This window comes from Chaetodon trifascialis, chromosome 21 (genome assembly GCF_039877785.1).
Source record: "Chaetodon trifascialis isolate fChaTrf1 chromosome 21, fChaTrf1.hap1, whole genome shotgun sequence".
In the NCBI taxonomy this organism is placed as follows: domain Eukaryota; kingdom Metazoa; phylum Chordata; class Actinopteri; order Chaetodontiformes; family Chaetodontidae; genus Chaetodon; species Chaetodon trifascialis.
In genome coordinates, this window is record NC_092076.1 from 15,339,032 (window position 1) to 15,357,920 (window position 18,889).

General features: G+C 44.8%; 1 protein-coding gene across 1 annotated transcript in view; it reads left to right on the forward strand.

The window, feature by feature from the left end:
* The window catches only part of dnah9 (dynein, axonemal, heavy chain 9), a 118,232-nt gene that overhangs the window by 59,319 nt on the left and 40,024 nt on the right, over nucleotides 1–18,889 (forward strand). Inside the window, exons 49-59 of the mRNA XM_070990066.1 lie at nucleotides 703–899; nucleotides 2,706–2,868; nucleotides 3,181–3,304; nucleotides 4,204–4,346; nucleotides 6,414–6,575; nucleotides 6,832–7,065; nucleotides 13,103–13,183; nucleotides 13,798–13,977; nucleotides 14,539–14,769; nucleotides 15,989–16,183; nucleotides 17,304–17,423. Of these exons, the coding sequence (XP_070846167.1) occupies nucleotides 703–899; nucleotides 2,706–2,868; nucleotides 3,181–3,304; nucleotides 4,204–4,346; nucleotides 6,414–6,575; nucleotides 6,832–7,065; nucleotides 13,103–13,183; nucleotides 13,798–13,977; nucleotides 14,539–14,769; nucleotides 15,989–16,183; nucleotides 17,304–17,423 (1,830 nt within the window). The remainder of the gene's footprint in view (nucleotides 1–702; nucleotides 900–2,705; nucleotides 2,869–3,180; nucleotides 3,305–4,203; nucleotides 4,347–6,413; nucleotides 6,576–6,831; nucleotides 7,066–13,102; nucleotides 13,184–13,797; nucleotides 13,978–14,538; nucleotides 14,770–15,988; nucleotides 16,184–17,303; nucleotides 17,424–18,889) is intronic.

The following is an 18,889-nucleotide window of genomic DNA, read 5'->3' on the forward strand; positions in this document are numbered from 1 at the left end:
GGGTCTGGCTGTCAGGGTCTGCGCTGTCAGCCCGGCAAATTGGAAAACATTTTAATGGTTTTCTGTCCACTGCTCCCCTCACTACCCTCTCTGGCTCTATCGCATGCACACTAGTCATGCCACAATGAAGAACCTGACAAGTATATGTGTACACACACCCACAGAAAGAGAAGGAGAAGAAGAGAGAATAATGCTACCCACTTCAGAATATATTATTCAGAGTTGGCAGTTTTCTGGAAGCTTAGGACAGTTTGCCCCTGTGTCACAGAGCAATATGCCGCGTGTTTTCTTGCTATTTTTACATGCAAACAAGCGAGTCTGTGGAGGCCATTACTCTGTCAGTAAGTGCACTTGATACTGTGACAATGAAGACTGCGCCGGAACATAATGTAGATGCAAATTTCCCAGAACAATTCTTCATTCATCGCACCTACCGTAGCTTTTAGGGCAGCGTAAGATAGGAGAGAAAACATCCCTCAGAGACACACAAAACCTCTCCAGTGGAATATTCGGGGCCCCCACAGTTGCCAGGGTGAAAATGAACTAGGTCACCCTCTGCGCAGCTGTGATATTCAGCTGTGTCCCTGTCCAGACTGTTTAAGCTTAACACTAATGTTATGCTGACAGGGGTAGTGTGTGGGTCTGTATGTTTACCACTGCAGTATGTGTGTGTGTTTGTGTGTGTGTGTGTCCCTCCCCGAGGACGTGGAGGAGACTCTGGAGCAGACCAGGAAGATGAACCTGTACTGCCACTTTGCCCGTGGGCTGGGGGAGGCCAGGTACATGGCCGCAGAGTCCTGGAGCAGCCTCAATAAAACCCTGCTGGAGGTGCTGGACAGCTACAATGAGGTCAACGCCACGCTCAACTTGGTGCTGTTTGAGGACGCCATGGCTCACATGTGAGTGGAAGTTTTGGAACCCTGGGGACCGTGTGGGGGAGTGAAGAAAGAGTTTTCTTTTAAAAAATGGTGTTTTTGTCAGTTCCTTTATTGTCTGTCAAGAAAATCAGCTGGCTTCCCAGGTATTTTAGGATTTGCAGTTCCATTTCACACACTGTCAAAAGCAGACAGGCAAATCTGTAAGAAGTCTCGCAGCATACATCATGGCGGCCTAACACAAATGCAGAGAACAGGTTATGTTTTCCCTCAGTCTGAAAACAAACTATTAACCCCCAAACATCCAGTTTTTTCCCTTTAATTACCCTTAAATAGTTTTAAAGTTGGAGCAGTGGGCTCCCATCTGACCGGCACCCGCCCAATTTCTTCTGTCACCACTGGTCAGGTGGTGATCTTCTTGCATGTTTTTAGTGGGTTTTTTAAGGCGGATACCCCAGGTGAGCACGGGGAGAACATGCAAACTCCGCACAGAAAGGCCCCTTTCCGAAGGCATGGTGGAGGACACGCCCCCCCCGGCACCCACAGTGGGAATCGAACCCGGCACCTTCTAGCTGTGAGGCAACAGTGTTACCACCATGCACTGTGTATCTTTCATACATGTTTCTCAAATGTCAGTCTCAAGGCGTGTCCCCTCACGTCATTCGTGCAGATTGATGACTGCTGAAGCCTTTGTGTTTTTTCATCCCCCTACAACACGTATGTCAAACTCATTCCTCAAAGGGCCGAGTGGCTGAAGGTTTTCTTTCCAGCCAAGCAGCAGCACACCAGACTTGACTCATTTCATTAGCTGATCTCAGACAGCTGATTGGTCAGACTGCGTGCTCTTGATTGGTTGGAGGAAAAACCTGCAGCCGCACGGCCCTTTGTGGAACAGGTTTGACACGGCCGCCCTACAAGATGTTACTGAGCAGTGGGTGTATTAACTGCGTGGGACTGTGCTGAACCTGTTTGTATTCAGCTCAGCCTGAGTCTGAACCCAGAACTCGCCAGGAAGTCCGGTTCTTTCTGTTATTTGTTCCCAGTCTCTCTCGTTTGTCCTTGTCTCCGCACATTCATAAAGCACATTCGCTGTTTTTTTTTTTTTTGTCAAATTGAAACATTTTCAACTTGTGCGGATGCGTCTTCATGTCTGCTTGCTTCGCCCACCTCTAAAATTCTCTTTGTGTTCTGTCTGAACACACGGTTTGTGTTAGCAGGTGACAAACACATCAGTGAGCCACACCCTTCCACTGGGTGACATGTGTCTCATTGATCATGAACACGGGCACCGGAGTTTATTTTTAGCCGGTCCCTCGTATATCGTCCACAAGCAAGTAAAACTTCATTTAACGTGTGAGCGCTGAAAGAAACTGAAGCGTGAGAGGAGGAAGCCGTCATTTGAAAAGCAAGAGAAGACAGTTGAACTGTAAAAGGCTGAAGTTTTGAAGTGCTGGAGAGAAGCACTGCCGAAGTGTGTCGGTGTATTCATTTTGTCAACAAGCTGAAATTAAAATGAAGTCAATTCATTTTAAACATGGACACAATGAACATTCATCTTGCTTTACTGAAGGCATTAAGATTCTCTGGAGCACAGTACAATTTAGTCTAATGTTTCACTCTGTGCTGGTGCATCTGAATAAAACAGAGTGATGGGCAGTATAAAGGCACAGAGAGGAGACAGAAACTGTGTTTGTTTGTCTTCTGCTGTTTGTCTTATGAGTCAGAGATTGTCTTTATCCGGCTTGCCTCCCCCTACCTTTTATCTCACCCTTCCACTGATTCCTCCTTCACACCTTTCCCTCCCCCGACCGTCTGCACCTCCACATGTAGCTGCCGTATAAACCGAATCCTGGAGTCTCCACGGGGCAATGCGCTGCTGGTCGGAGTGGGTGGCAGCGGCAAGCAGAGTCTGACCCGATTGGCTGCCTTCATCTCCAATCTGGAGGTTTTCCAGATCACCTTGAGGAAAGGCTACAGCATCGCCGACCTGAAGGTTTGAGCCGGCGAAGACGCATTACACTGCAAGAAACATCCATTCGAACAACTCAATTAGTCTCATATTAAGTATCGTGAAGCTTCTTGCTGCCAGGTTTAAATTTAAACATGGAGGTGTATCTGAGTGAAATGTAGCCTAATCCACAGAATATGTAAACACAGTACAGGTAATCCACACAGTATCCTCACAGGTGATTCAAGTCCCAGCATGTATCACTGTAAAATAACAAATCTTTAGCCCTCTCACAGCCCAATCTCATTATGTGTGTCCCTCTCCCACTCCATCTCCTTCCCTCTCCCTGTCACCCAGACTGACCTGGCATCCCTCTACATCAAAGCTGGCGTGAAGAATATTGGCACCGTGTTCCTAATGACTGACGCCCAAGTGGCAGACGAGAAGTTCCTCGTTCTGGTCAACGATCTGTTGGCATCGGGTAACAGCAGGCTTCGCTAATTACCGCGTGTCATGTTTTGAGAGAGAGAAATGCTTTCGCTTCGCCGCAGCAACAAATCACCGCGCTGCCATCTCTGCGGCGTTACTCATCAGCTGCAACATATCACTGTGAAGAAGCGTGGCTGAGCTGCACATTAGCGTTTGAAGGTTGCAACACACAGCCTCATAAGATATCAATCTAAAATGATATTATAAATATCTATTATAATTCGTATCTGCAGTTATTTTGGACGTTGACTGGTAACCTTTCAAAATATTGTAGGCCAGATAAAGAATGGGGACAGCATTTTACTACTATAATTTAGAATTATGAAGCAAAAAGTAGCTACAACGAACAGACTGGACAACAGAGTGAAGCTAAATGCTAATTCAGTCTGGTTATCAGGCTGCAGTTAGCGTTCAGGGTTTATTTTGCGCCCTAATGTCACATCAGAGCATGTGTTGAGCCAATCAGAGGGCCATTTGTGCCTAGCAGGGAGGGACATCAGGGCAACAATTAAGCAATTGGATGTGCCGTGTGAAGTAAAGGTTTCAAAGAAACAGCACATCTCATCTGAGATCAGGGTGGTAACTTTCAGACGCCATGTACATGCAGACGTACAGTTGCTCTGCTCGTCTTTGCTCCTGTGAGGCTTTGACTCACAGCAGATCTCCGCATTAGCATAAGCCCTCTGTGTGAACTCCTCCTGCCACCACCTCCATTAACACACCTAGATTTGATATAAGAGTCTCAGTGTCAGCTCAGATCCTTCCAAGATAAGAAAGTTCAAGAGAGTTTTCGCGCAAGTTGAGCTCTCTAACAGAAAGCAAAAAAATCACTGCTTCCCACAGTCTTGGTGGGCTTCCCAGTGTTAATGTGGGTCGTTCTATGCATTCAAGGAGAGATTCCTGACCTGTTCCCGGACGACGAGGTGGAGAGCATCATTGGCAGCGTGAGGCCGGAGGTCCGCGGCTCGGGATTGATGGATACAAGGGAAAACTGCTGGAAGTTCTTCATCGACCGAGTCCGCAGACAGCTCAAGGTGAAGCAGTCAGACAGTCAGACAAGTGCAGGACAAGGAGCCATTTGTGTTCTTTATTACTCTGCATTTCACTGCTAATCACCCAGAACAAGTTGTTCTCTGTGGTTCTCCTTCGGGGGTAAGTTTCCCATTAATCTCTCTCGTAGAACTGCGTCAGTATTTGATCTCCACCCTCTCTTAATATAGCAATAGCATGCCGTCTCACACTCTAATTTACCATTCCAGAATACAAAACCCATACTTGGATAAACATCTGGCTTTACGACGAAGCCTCTCCCCAGACAATTTGCTTTCCTGACACTTTCAGATGAACTTGAACGCGTTCGGAGGCAGTGGACGTCGTTATAAATCACCGGCATGAGCAGAAAAGCCGCCGTTTAGCTGCAGATAATTTCACCAACATGTAGCTGCTTTGTTCCCCCTGGGGAGAGAGGGATTCCAGGGGGTTGCTTATCCTGTCATTATTACAGTGTGCACCACCACCGCCGCCGCCACCCACATCCTCCACCCCCGCCTCGCTCCCAGCTCAAGCTTCCCCGGGTTGGAGAATGAATAAATGGGGAAGGCAGTCCCATGGGCACAGGCTTGTAAAGAGTGAATGTCTAACCATTTGGCTCTCTGTCTCTCAAACTGTCTGCCTGGATGGATGGAATGGGCGCTTTCCCAAAAATGTTGGCAATCTGATTCAGAGTGTTTGCGTGGAATCTGCTGAGTGTGTGTCTCTGTGTGTAACCCCCACGAGTGAGTTGCAAGATGACTACATGGGAGGAAACATTCAAAATCTCGCACACTAACTTATGTTTGTTTGTGGACTTTGCTTTTTCCTTGTGAAATACTGCATACTTTTACCTTGCCAGGTCTCTAATGAAACGGTCTGAGAAGGGAAAATCGCTTGTTGAATGAGCTGCTAACAACTCCCTGGCATGCCTCAGGGCAACATGACCAAATACAGTTACAGTGACACAGACTACAGATCCAAAGCTGATCTTTAAAAGTAACTCCTCTGTGTGTGAGTGTGTCATTACTAGCTAGCTATGTTCCCCAATAACATACCTGCTTTAAACCCTCTCATTCCTGTGCATTGTGCACAAAACTTTATCTATACACACCTCAATATTTCACTTTCAGCACCTGATCAAGCTTGAACAGACAGACCTGGTAAATTATGAAGTGCTCTCTTAAAAACTTGCAGCAGTATCATACAAAATGCCGACGGCAGCGTAAACATAGCTAGTCATTTGAGAAGGCAGCCTGTGCGCTGACGGTAGAGTTACCAGCGGGATTAATCAGTCCTGGGCAAGTAAAGATAGTGTTAGCTGCTAACTATGCTTCCAGAGTACACTGCCTGAATCTCCTCCCAGCTGAAGGCGACAAATGAAGCAGGAGCTGCAGAGCTGTATTATTTCCAGCAACGTGAACCTGCATAACACTGTAGAAGTGATCACACGTCCAGAAGTGCAAAGAAAATGGAGGCCTATGGGGGCCCACAGCTCAGGCCCCTGGAACCTCTGACTAGATGTCCCACGTAGTCATGGCTTCATGTAAATGAATGTAAAATGAATGCTGTAAACTTATGACACTTTAAAGAAATAAATGTCGCGTTCGTCCGGATGAGAGCAGCATGTTCGACAGAGGGAATGTGAAATATGCATGCAGCTACAGTTGGTTATCATCAGCAGTGTCAGGGTGTGCCTTCTCCATGTTTGTTTCTTCAGTCTAATGGTCTCGAGCATCTGGCTGAGCTTCTCGACAAGCCAGCTGTTCGTCTCCAACGGTGAAAATCAGTGTGACATAGCCCACAGCTCAACACACTCTTTTAATTCACATGCTTGCTGGAGGCTTTATTTGCTTAATGATGTAGCTGCAAATAATTAATTCACAGTTTTCCATTCCCCTTCTTGACCATGAAGAAGTGCTAATCAGAGCAGGAATTCCCTGCCTCTCTGTCCTCAGGCACACTGCGACTTGAGTCGTACTCACAGAGACAAAGAAAATGAATATGATCTCGCCGCTGTATCAGACTTCACACTCAATTCTGTTCGACCTTGCTGCGTTTGTGTACTCCAGGTGGCTCTGTGTTTCTCCCCGGTGGGTAGTAAGCTGAGGGTCCGCAGCAGGAAGTTCCCTGCGGTGGTGAACTGCACGGCGATCGACTGGTTCCACGAGTGGCCACAGGAGGCGCTGGAGTCGGTCAGCCTCCGCTTCCTCCAGGAGGTGGAGAATATTGAAGTAAGAACAGCTCATACTTTAATATACACACAGCGACGACGCCACCCGCAAAAATGATGTCCACGCTCTGAAAATATAATTTAAAATGTCAGGCACCGTGACACAACAAATGTGATATTAATTTCAAGAGTAGACCGGAGGCCCCGAAAATTAAATTCGGAGCCTGAGCCGCAGGAAATATTGCTTTCCAGCCACATCTGCACAGTCACCGTCTTTAATGTGAAGTAACCAGCTCTGTGATTTTCAATTCTCGCAGCCCCGAGTGAAGGAGTCAGTCAGCAAATTCATGGCGAGCGTCCACATGAGCGTCAATCAGACGTCCAAGGAGTACCTGGCCAACGAGCGGCGCTACAATTACACCACGCCCAAGTCTTTCCTGGAGCAGATCAAGCTGTATCGCAGTCTGCTGGGCCAGAGGAGCAAAGACCTCACCACCAAGATGGAGAGGCTGGAGAACGGGCTGCAGAAGCTCAACAGCACCTCTGCTCAGGTACGGCTCACAAGGACCCATTTAGAACCTATAATGATGTGTTTTTGCCCCACGTCGCATACAGATTATAGTCTCACCCCCCAAAACAGTATCGTACACAGCATCTTGACCCATTATAGCCAGGAACTGGATTAGGCTTTACTTTGTTGTTCTCAATTCATTTCCTCATAGGGACATTAGGGCCCCATATTTACAACCCCAAATTGTCATGGCCTCTGCAGGTTGAAGAGCTGAGCTTCTCGTCCACATTGACTTAAAAGTTCATTCTTGATGTCGGAAATAGCAATTGACAAAATAATCTGACCACAAGGTAGCTGTTCTGCTGACATATCTTTAAAATTTTTGAAACCTTATCACAATTTTAAACCAACATGAATTCAAAGTCCTTATAATGTACCACTGAAAGTACACAGAAATTAGCCACCTTCATTAGCCACCTTTGCTAATTGCTTAGGAATCTACTTGGATGTTTGAAGCTGTGGGTTGCTTTCTGTTTCGTCTGTGTGCTTGCTAGAGAAGCAGCTGCCAGAATCTGTTTCCTGAATCTCTCCAACGGAGGCGGAGATTGTAAAGTTAGAATGATTCATTGTCAGAATGACCATAACAATGGCAATGAGACACAAGTTTCCTTTAATTCATATTTATCATTCACATAGTGGTTCCTTCTCTGCTCTTTGGGACCTTGAGTGCTGCTGGTTTCCGATCATACCAGGTAATGAATGCCCTTCACCTTCCTGCTCAGGTGTAAGTTGGGTGCCATCAGTTGGCTAGAATGAGAGGCAATAACAGTGACTGCAGGTGAGTATCACTGTCAGTGCTGACATCACGTTTTGGAATGAAGAAATTCTCTATATCAAGTGTTTCTACGTCTCCATATATTGAATGTATTAAATGCTCGCCTGGCCTGTTGTGGGACTTGTGTGCTTCACATTGTGCAGAATCATGCGGTCAGGATGCTGATGAAGGCCAAGTGCTCCCACACCACCTTTATCTTACCTTCTTTGCACGAATGGTCAGTTTCTGTTGCAATCCATGTTTAAATTTTTGACAGATTACACACAAAGGTTCACATGGCCAGTGGGCAGATTTCATTAGTGAATCAGTGCATTTAACTCTCTACTGTCCCTCTCTGTCCTCACCGACTGAAAGACAGCTTGTTGTTTCTTTAATACCGTCTGCCATGTTACCACCAGACTGTATGTTACTGTTTTAACACCCTCTTTTATCTGTTTGTGTCTATCCTTGGGCTTTATTTCTGTGTTAAAATATTATTTTTTCCTTTTACACTTTTGTTCTATGGTATCTTGTTATTACAGTTTATTTCCCTTTCTCTGGAAAGCACCGTCATTATTACTTGTATTAGTAGTAGTATTATTAGTTGTAGCAGTAATAATAATAATAGTCATATCGTTAGTAGTACAGGTTGTAGAAGTAGTTGTAGTAATGCTATAATGGTAGTAGTCGTGTCAATAGTATAATTACTTTAAATGATAATTATTGTTAAAGCACTAGTTGTGGCATGTTATATAGTTGTGGTAATAGTGGTCGCAGTAGTTAAGTTAGTACTAGTAATAACAGCAGTAGAAGTAAGAGAAATAGTAGAAATGGTGTAGTATTAGTATTGGTAAGTGGTGCACTGTTATACTTGCCACCATGTCAAAAGTATATGTATGTCATACACAGTGAGTTAGCCCCACTTAGCTGTATGCAGAGCAGAGGGATACCTGCTGGACTTTTTGTCCTACCTTTATTTCGTCTTCCGAAATTTGTGCATTTGCCTCATTTGATGTTTCCATTTTTAATATCGACACCTGGATCCATTTGTCCAAATGTTTGCCATCTCCACACCTTTGCAGAAGAGAGCTGCATGAATTATGCAACACGAGGTTTGCGTGTGAAGGAGCTCTAATTATAGTGGGTCTGCTCTGCCATAGAAGTGAATTTCAGCCATACATACTGTGCATCACCACGTTTTTGCATAAACATGCCCACACATACCCACCCGCACAAAAATCACACACATGCATAAACACCCTGCTTCACATAAGTGACATCAATGTGCTGAAAGCCCCAGAGCGTCCTGTGTTTTTGTTCCCTGTCACCCATTTACTGCAGAAAAGAGCCAACGTACACATACACCTACATATAAGGGCTGTATGGTAATCGAGGATCCTTTTAATTAGAGAGCGCACCCTTTGCAGCAGCAAGAAGCCATTAATGCATTCTGTGTTTGTTAGTGCATCCACACTGATGGCCGCACTGCTAAAAGTGCTGTTATTTAACATTCTGTGCAAGAGAATCCGCGGCTCACCAGGGGCTGCTGTGGTCACGATAAACAAGGAGGGTTCAAGCAAGAGACCTGTGTGTGTGTGTGTGTGTGTGTGTGTGTGTGTGTGTGTGTGTGTGTGTGTGTGTGTGTGTGTGTGTGTGTGTGTGTGTGTGTGTGTGGGTGGGTGTTGTGGACAAGTATTACTCTTGCTGTGGGGACTTAAAGCTGCTAAGACATTGTGGGAACAAAAGTCCCCATGATTTAAATAATCAAATTTTACTCTTAAGACTTGGGGTAAAGTTAGGGTAAGGGTTAGGTTAAAGTTGAGGTTAGGCTTAGTTTAAGTTTAAGGTTAGGGGGTAAGTACTGCTTATGCTTAGAATTAGTCTCCAGGAAATTAATGTAGGTCTATTTAATGTCCCCAAAAGCGAAGGAAATACGACTGTCTGTGTGCGTGTGTGTAAGTATGAGTACTAAAAGTATTAATAGTAGTAGCAGTAGTAGCCATAGTCGTAGTAGGAGGAAGAGTAGTGAGACTGGTACTACTAGTAATTATACACAAGGAGGGTAAAAGCAAAGGATACAAGTGCAGATTGTAATCGTAACACCAGGAGTAATAGTAGTACTAGTAACAGTAGTAGAAGTACAAGTAGTTGTACGAGTAGTAGTATTAATACTTAACAGTAGTAGCAGTTGTAGGAGTAGAAGTAGCAATAGGAATAGTAACAGTAGGAGGAATTGGAGAGGTAGCGGTACAAATAGTAATAGTAGTCCTAATATCAGTCGCAGCTTTTTTAATAGTAATAGTAGTAATAACAGTAGTAGCAGTAATGCCACATGTAGCACTGGTAGTAATAGTTACTAATAGTGTAATACCAGTGGTAGCTGTAATGGCAGAGGTAATCACAGCAGCAGCTAGCAGCTCCTGCTGTAGTTGGCTGTGAGTGCTGTTGACCGTGATGCTTCCAGGCTGCGTCCTGACAGCTCTTTGCACTGGGAAAAAGAAAAACGTTGGGCTGTTTCATGAAGCCAGTCGGGAACAGAGACGTGTTTTCCTGCTCGGATTTCCGTCCGATGGAGAAGCCGCTCAGATGTATTGACTATCCACGCCTCCCACCAATTAGTTTGTCATTCTTTTCCCTCTCCCCCACCCTCCCCATCCCGTCTTCCCCCCCTACCTATTCATCATGTTGATGGCTCACTTGGTGCTCCTCTAATGGTCGACCAAATCTTTTGCGTGGAATCGTCGCAACCCGGAAGGGCCGTCTTCCCTCCAGCCTGATTCGCTGTTTGTTAATTAGCTGAAAGACAAGCATGAAAAACAGTCTGTTTTTATTTCCCCAGTGCAACATTTTGATGGAGTCAGACCGGAATGCAGAACCCTATTTGTCGGGGAGTTATGAGGAGTTTGTAACAGCTTTAATTTCTCTTTACGACCGTCCTTGGTCTGTGCATTTGTGTGTGTGTGTGTGTGTGTGTGTGTGTGTGTGTGTGTGTGTGTGTGTGTGTGTGTGTGTGTGTGTGTGTGTGTGTGTGTGTGTGTGTGTGTGTGTGTGTGTGTGCTGATAGCAGCTCTTGATCCTAAAGCTTTTATTTTTCTCCAGATATGCATGCCATTCATCTTTTCCCACCCCCGTTATCTGCTCGGACAGAATAAGATTTTTTTTCTAGTAATGGATTAAAGGTCACATGCATGGTCCATGGCACAATCCCTCAGAGCACAAAATGTTACCCGTAAAGGTTTAGGCCCTTTGTGAAGCGCATTTGTTCGACTTCCCTCAGCCAAGGAATCTGTCTCATCGCTTTGAAGACTCGAGGAGATGTTTAGGTTTCAATTAAATTGCCACCGAGCTTGATCAGCGATTGTATTACTAATAAGATCCAATGAGTACGCAAACAACAAAAACAAATGATCACTCCTTCAAAACCACCTGAGAGATTCAATTAGATGATAGCGATAGATTCATTAGTGCTCATGATATACGCACTGATTGCTACTTATACCGTTTAATGAGACAAAAGTAGATTATTGTCAGCAGCCCACCCCTGCGCTCTATTGACGACTCCCCTCATATTAATGCATGTGTTCTCATCTTCCTCACATCTCGTGCAGACTGTACGAGCTTCGTCACTCACCGGTGTGAGTGCTTATCCTAGCTTAGCATAAAAAGCAGGGAAGATCTATACACTATTACTATTGCTCCCAGTCTTAATTATGCACTAAGCTAATGGCCTCACAGAGTTGTACCTAATACACAAACGTGAGAGTGGTATCGATCTACTTATCTTTCTCTCATGAAGAAAGCGTGTATATGTATGTATACGTATATATACTTATACGTGTGTGTGTATACACACATATATACATACATACATACATACATACATACATATCTATATCTATATGCAGTATATATGGCTGTATGTATGTGTGTGTATAGATAGATAGATAGATAGATAGATAGATAGATAGATAGATAGATAGATAGATAGATAGATAGATAGATAGATAGATAGATAGACTTGTTGTTTTGAATTTGCCTTGCACTTTTTCAATACTCTATCCACTTTATTGATGCTGCTGTAAATTGGAATTTCCCCTCGCGGGACTAATGAAGGAATATTGAGTTGATATGGAATACGCGCACACACATATACATATACACATATATGTTTATATATAAAATCATTTTTAAAGTAATTAGCAACAATAACTTTCAAATGCTGTGAAGGTAAAAGTACAATATTTTCCTCTGAAATGTAGAAGGGCAAAAGTACAATAGAAGTGCTTTTGTAGTGTTGCTTAAAGCTGCAGTAGGTAAGATGGAGAAGAGAGCAGACTTAGCCTGAAAATTTGAACCAACACAAGTTCACGTCACTCCCCCTCCCTCTCCGCTGCACTCATGCCCTGCCTCCAAGCCCCTCCTCCCTGCGGCGTCTGCGCAGCTGCCATGACAACCAGTAACGTTAACCTTAGCATCGAAAACAAGCTAACTCTGCCCAGCCACTACATCACAGTCGCTAACATACCGTACGCACTGTGGAGTGTTACTATAACAATCACCATATTAGCTTTAAGGTTATTTGTTGTCTCAGCTGTATCTGCCGTTGTTGGCAGCGATGGTATGAGCAGTTTCTCCTCTGTGGGTGGCTGTTGCTCCGCCATAGCTTTCACTCGCCCCCTGACGCCGCTCACAGAGCTGTTTGACTGAGCGGCAGCCGGGGTCATGAGCGGAGGGAGGGGGCGGTTCACAGCGTGTGTGAGTAGTGATTGACAGATGTCAGACACTCCCTCAGACACTCCTCTGGCTCTGATGGGTTGTTTTGTGTCGGGCGCGGTGGATTCTTGCAAATCACAGCAGCAGCAGTAGTTGGGACCAATGGAGCCCGTTTTATTCACAGATTACATGTTTCATGTACTGCTGTCTGGACACAGGGACAGTTTTAGTAAATATGACAAAAAATGACTTTTACACAAGTTACCTACTGCAGCTTTAAGTAAAGTACTTGAGTAAATGTACTTCCCACTACTGCTGTTTGTTTACAAGAAAACTCAGCGTGTTGCCTTAAAGGTTGAGTGAAGTGTGCACTGATAAGCCTACATACAGTAGATATACAGTGTGTGGAATTTGACTTTTTAGAGACTGTTTGGTTCTGCTGTTGTGATTATGATCTACAGTTCATTCATCCAGAGCTCCAGCCTTGGCTCTAGTATCAGCCGGTCACATCACCCTGACCTCCTGGTCTCCCTGTCTTATCCTCTAATAGGTAGACGACCTCAAGGCCAAGCTGGCTGCACAAGAAGTGGAACTCAAGCAGAAGAACGAGGACGCTGACAAGCTGATCCAGGCAAGAAAGTGCTGGATATGAACAGGCATTAGCATTTATTAAATGCTGGTATTTTCTCACTTTCGGCTCCTCTCGGGGTATGTCGCCGCGCAGATACTTTTGGTTTTATTTGCTCAGATATCTGTCTTCAGCAGTGCCTCCAGTGCAATGGGGATGAATGGAATTTGAAAGAAAAGACATTTAAAAAGTTCAGCAGCGGCTCGTCCTTCCAGGAGCAGTGCCCTCTTTGCTCTGGATAATGCACAGATAGATTCCTGCCTGGTGCTGTCTGCAGAAACTGCTCACCGCAGCGTGAGAAACTCAGAGAGGGCTGGACTTAAACCTCTGATCTTTCTTCATCTGCTGTTACCTTCTGTTATAGATTGATCTCAGATAGGTCAGAGGGGTGAACACCAGCATTCTGTACAATGTTTTTCTACCTATTTGCTGCATGTCGAACTTTTCATTCTGCCTCTTGGGGTTTGTTAGCTTTTTAACTTGCCTTGTGCAGATTTTTTAGTGGCTTGACTTAAACAAAGGTTGTTTTTTTTTCATTGTATCCCTGCTGTGAAAATGAAGCCACTAGCTGAACCTGCAGCATTAACACAGCGATAAATCCTGCGTGCTGTCCCCAGGTGGTTGGGATAGAAACTGAGAAGGTGTCCAAGGAGAAGGCAGTCGCGGATGAGGAAGAGCAAAAGGTGGCGGCCATTGCTGTGGTGGTCAGCGGCAAACAGAGGGACTGCGAGGAGGACTTAGCCAAAGCTGAACCAGCTCTCCTTGCTGCTCAGGATGCCCTTAACACACTCAATAAGGTCAGTTACTCTCTTACACCTTGCTGTGTCTTATTGATTTGCTCCATCATGCTCTTCTTAGTTTTCGTCTTTTCTGAGGAGGGTTGTGTTCTTTTCTCTATGTTTGATTTAGTTTTCCCAGCTTCAGTGGAATAAGTTATGTCCACACGGGCCTTGAACTGTATAAAAGATTATTGAATCACAGGATTTAGTCGGGTCTTTGCTAAAATAGTGTTTTCTCTATGTTCTGCCGGTATTTTCTCTTCATCCTCACATCCCGTGTAGGTTTATGAGCAGCCTTGGGGATTTTCAAAAACACCCTCTGTGTTTAAAAGGTGCGCTCTGTTCAAACAAGCAGAACCGACAGTTCAATCACTGCTTAGAGCTCTCTAAAGATGCCCTAATTAGTATTCTCTGTTGTCTTCTCAAAGTCAGCGCAGGTTCTTCTGCCTTTATTCTAATCCTTTCCTTTTTCTCTCTCTTTTCCCCTCAGCAGACCACAGAGATATGCAGTTGTTCAAACTCAATTAAATCATAGCTTTCATTTACTGTCCATTGCTCCCTTTATCTCGCCTGCTTCAGAATAACCTGACAGAGTTGAAGTCGTTTGGCTCCCCGGTGGCAGCGGTGACCAACGTCACAGCTGCGGTCATGGTCCTGTCAGCGCCCGGCGGCAAAGTCCCAAAGGATCGCAGCTGGAAGGCCGCAAAGGTGATGATGGCCAAAGTGGACGCGTTCCTGGATTCTCTGATCAACTTCAACAAGGAGAACATCCCAGAGGCTTGCCTGAAAGCTATTCAGCCTTACCTGCAGGTGAGCGTTTCCATTAGACCTTACTCATTAAAATGAGCGCTAACGGCGCACTGTGTGCAATATCTGCCGCTTGGCGAGACCAGCTAATAAGTCATAAATTTAGCAGGGGTGTGACTACAATGACAGAGGCACATTATGGCTGCCGAGTGTCCAAATGACAGCCAGAGAAAATCAACCAGTTAATTAAGCGTTACAAATTGAACAGCCGCCCTGATTATGAAGTTCAGTGGAGCGGATACTAGGTAAGTCAGTGCAGCAAAGCCAAAATTCACTCTAAATTCACCATGTACGTTACACAGATTCAGTTCTCAGACTATTGATGGAACGATTTTCAATGTCTCGGAAAAGACACCCCCACAAATCTAACTCATAATGTCTTTGTGACTTTTATAATTGGGGTTAAAGTTTTGCCAAGTTCAGCCCGCTAACTGTGCAACAGACCTTTTTGGGAAAATTAGTTTACCCAAAAATCATTGATTGTGAAACTTTTAAAAGAATATATAACACAATCTTTCTTGAAATCATTAGCATCATAAGAGCCATGTATAGAGGCTCTTGCCAGCAAACTTTGGATGGATATTACAGACATTTACTGTCTTCATGACTCTTGTGCCACTCGTTTTAATTTACCATTGTTCAGCATTTGGACCTTGTAGCCTCAGTGACTCAGCACAGGGAACATGCAGCGTCTTTTAGTCAGATATCACCTTTCTTTGATGTTTTTATAACCATTCTAAATTAAATTCATCTCCAAGTTACACTTGAAAATCGTATTTTTTAGGTCGCTTACGCAGCGTAATGTGTTAACTCCACTGGAGTTATAAGCTAAGATTGCAGTTAGTTCTACTTTATTAAGCTAGCACTAGGGCACTGAGACTAGTTTAGCTCGTGTTATTTACAGAAAATAGGAAGCAGTTGATGAATTTTTAAGACTAGCTGTAACTGCTGCATCAGCTAGCATTATGTTAACGTAGCTCTTTAGTTTCAGCTAGCTGTTCCAATGAACGAGGGGTCCAACCCCTCCATAAAAAAACTGCTGATCCCACATCGACTCATCTCTTTTATGTGCTTTGTTGGCTCTAAGACCTGGGGTCTCCAGACATGGGGTAGCATTTTTATGTTTTGGCTTTGTAGGACAGCAATACTTTTTCTGGGGGGCGTCATGGCACGTTTGATCAGCCTTTTGTTCTTCATTTATACACTTGTTCATCTTCTCCAGGATCCAGAGTTCCAGCCAGATCTTGTGGCCTCCAAGTCGAACGCGGCGGCGGGCCTGTGCTCCTGGGTTTTAAACATTGTCAAGTTCTATGAGGTTTACTGTGAGGTGGAGCCCAAGCGTCAGGCTCTGAGCAAGGCCAACGCAGAGCTGGCTGCCGCACAGGAGAAGCTCGCCACCATCAAGAGCAAGATCAATGTAAGCCGCCGCATTGGACCAGCTATACAGGAAATGAAAAGTTTATTTGCTATATGCCAAATGCTGTATTTGTTTCAACAGAAAGCAATTTTAATATCTCAAATCCAGAGGATACATTCCATGAAATTGCATTACCATTTTATTAAAGAAAGGGCTTGTTTTTCTTTTAAGTCCTGATCTTGTTTTCATTTGTTTGACACAAAAACGCACCGACACAAACACTAAAGAGCGTCTTAGAGCATCATTGGCAGGCTGACTTCTGCACTAAGCCGACCGTGGGCTGAGAGATGACTTGTGAAAGCCAGAAATCTCTGTACCTAGCGTGGATCAGCTACTCTGTCAAACCCAGAAGATATGCAGCATAATATGAAGTTGATGCAATAAAAATAAAATAAAAATGATAACCAGAGGCTATAAGTTGAAGCAAAAATTCAGGATATGAATTATTTTATCAAGACTTGAGTGACAGTTGACACATGAGCTCTGCCAGTAATGATATACCACCAGCGTTTCATCAATACAAAGCTGGTAAGTGCTATTAAAAGCTTTTACTGTTCATTAATCTAAAACCAAATCCATCAACCTAAAAACCCTATTGATAAAAGCAGCTGTAAATAATTGTTTCTCGGTGGCATTTGACATTCAGCACATCAGAGCGCCAGAGAGCCCCAGCAGAGCGCGGTGCTCGGGACGCCGCGGCGGCGGCTGCTGCTTACATCAAACCCTGCAGAGTGCAGAGTGACGACTCTTAATAAGATCCAGCATGACTTCTTGCTGTCATTTTTCAGCCCTCAGTCAGATCGCTTGAGCGGAGAGTGGGTTCGGAGCCAAGGGGAATTAGCAATCCTCAAACTAATCTACTGAACCTGTGTGCCTCTCCACCGATTAATCCTGTTTGTCCTTGTGCTAATTGCTTCCATATGCCAAATAAATCCATAGCGGAGGGAATGATAAGTTTTACCCAACTTCACACACACTCCCAAGTTTCTTTCACAGAGACTTTAGCTATCTTTGTTCTTTGTCTTTGAAGATTCCTCATGACCACGCTGTATTTTAACAAGTGCCAATTTTTCTCTCTTTCTGTGTGTGTGTGTGTCTGTGGGTGTGCGTGGCCTATCAGCACCTTAATGAGAACCTGGCCAAGCTGACAGCCAAGTTTGAGAAAGCCACTGCAGACAAGCTCAAGTGCCAACAGGAGGCAGAATCAACCGCGCGCACCATTTCCCTAGCCAATCGTCTGGTGAGGAGGGCAACAGCGGGGTCACGCAGAGCATCGGCTGCCCACTAACACACACGAACACACTGCCTCTCCCATCTGTCCCATTTTCTCCTTCCCCCAGATAGATGCACATGTGTACAAGCTTGTGTTTATACACCTTAAGAATAGAACCACAAACTGATTTTGCTGTTAGTCTTGCTCTCTTAGATGCACATACATGTAAACCAGTATTAATACATTATTTGGATACAAGAGGATAATGTATTCTGATCAGATGAAAGCACAATCTGGATTTTTACAGTCATATTTGTCCCCATTTGTGACTAAACTTGCCACAAACATCATGCAGCTTCTTCTCAGAGTCGTAATTCTTCAAACTCTTCAAAACTCTCCTTAGAAATCCTAGAAAAACTTCACAGCCTGGTTCACAGTCATCAGATTCAGGCTTTTTCCTCAGCGCCGGAGTAATCCAGGTGGCTGATGTCCGTACAGTACAAACAGCGCCCAAAGCGGCATGACTTATTCATGATGATGTGTCAAAATGTAAACAAATACAGGGAGGTGTGCATAAATTTAACTTCAATATTCAGACAGTGGATGTAGTGTATGAAACTGGCAGGGGGCTAGCAGGCCGGTGTGAACCGGCGGAAAAAGTGGCAGGGCCAGTGTAGCGTAAGGGAGTTCCCACCCGGGGATCGCAGACATGAGGAGGTGGACTGGACTGGACGGGACTGGACTGGACTGGACTGGACTGGAGGTGGCCCCGGCACCACCCGCTGGGTCAGGGCGATGGTTATCTGTTGGATTTGTGCAGCCAACTTATCCAGCGCCACCTCCCGAGCTACTGCTGATTGTCTGGCTGCAGCAGCTGTGGATGCAGGATCAGGGCCTCAATCCTCTCAAAGTGATCCCATGATGGGGTGGAAATTGCTGGGTCCAGATTGTACTGTAACAGGGGGGTTTAGGACCCAAATGCAGCGCCACCACAACACGGATATAGCTTGTACCAATTTTAATCTCAGACTCCTCAGAAACAAATAAGCAGGTAAAAAAACTGGCTTGGATGTAAAGTCTCTATAGTTGGACTGTGAGTCTCTTCAAGTGTTTGGTGAATCAAACACCAAACTGTAACAGGCAGGGAAAACTCTTAGTCAGGGACAGAAGACTGATGTATTTACAGGGGAACAGGTGAACAGATGTGGTCAAAGGCAGGTTCAGCAATGAGAGATCAGTCCAAAGGTAAATGCTGAAGAGTCTCACATGAGAGCAAAGAACAATCTGGGCCTGAATGAGTGTGGGAGAGCGGCTTAAATACTGAGCTGATTGGTAATGAGAATCAGGTGAGCGGGCAGGTGGGCGTGGCTGGAAAGTGGAGTGACAGTTGAAAAAAAAAATGCAGATATTTTGTCTGACAAATACAGATACAGAGAGTAGCTTTTGCATTGCATTCCAAGTGCACAAACCTGCATTTAAACACATGTATATCC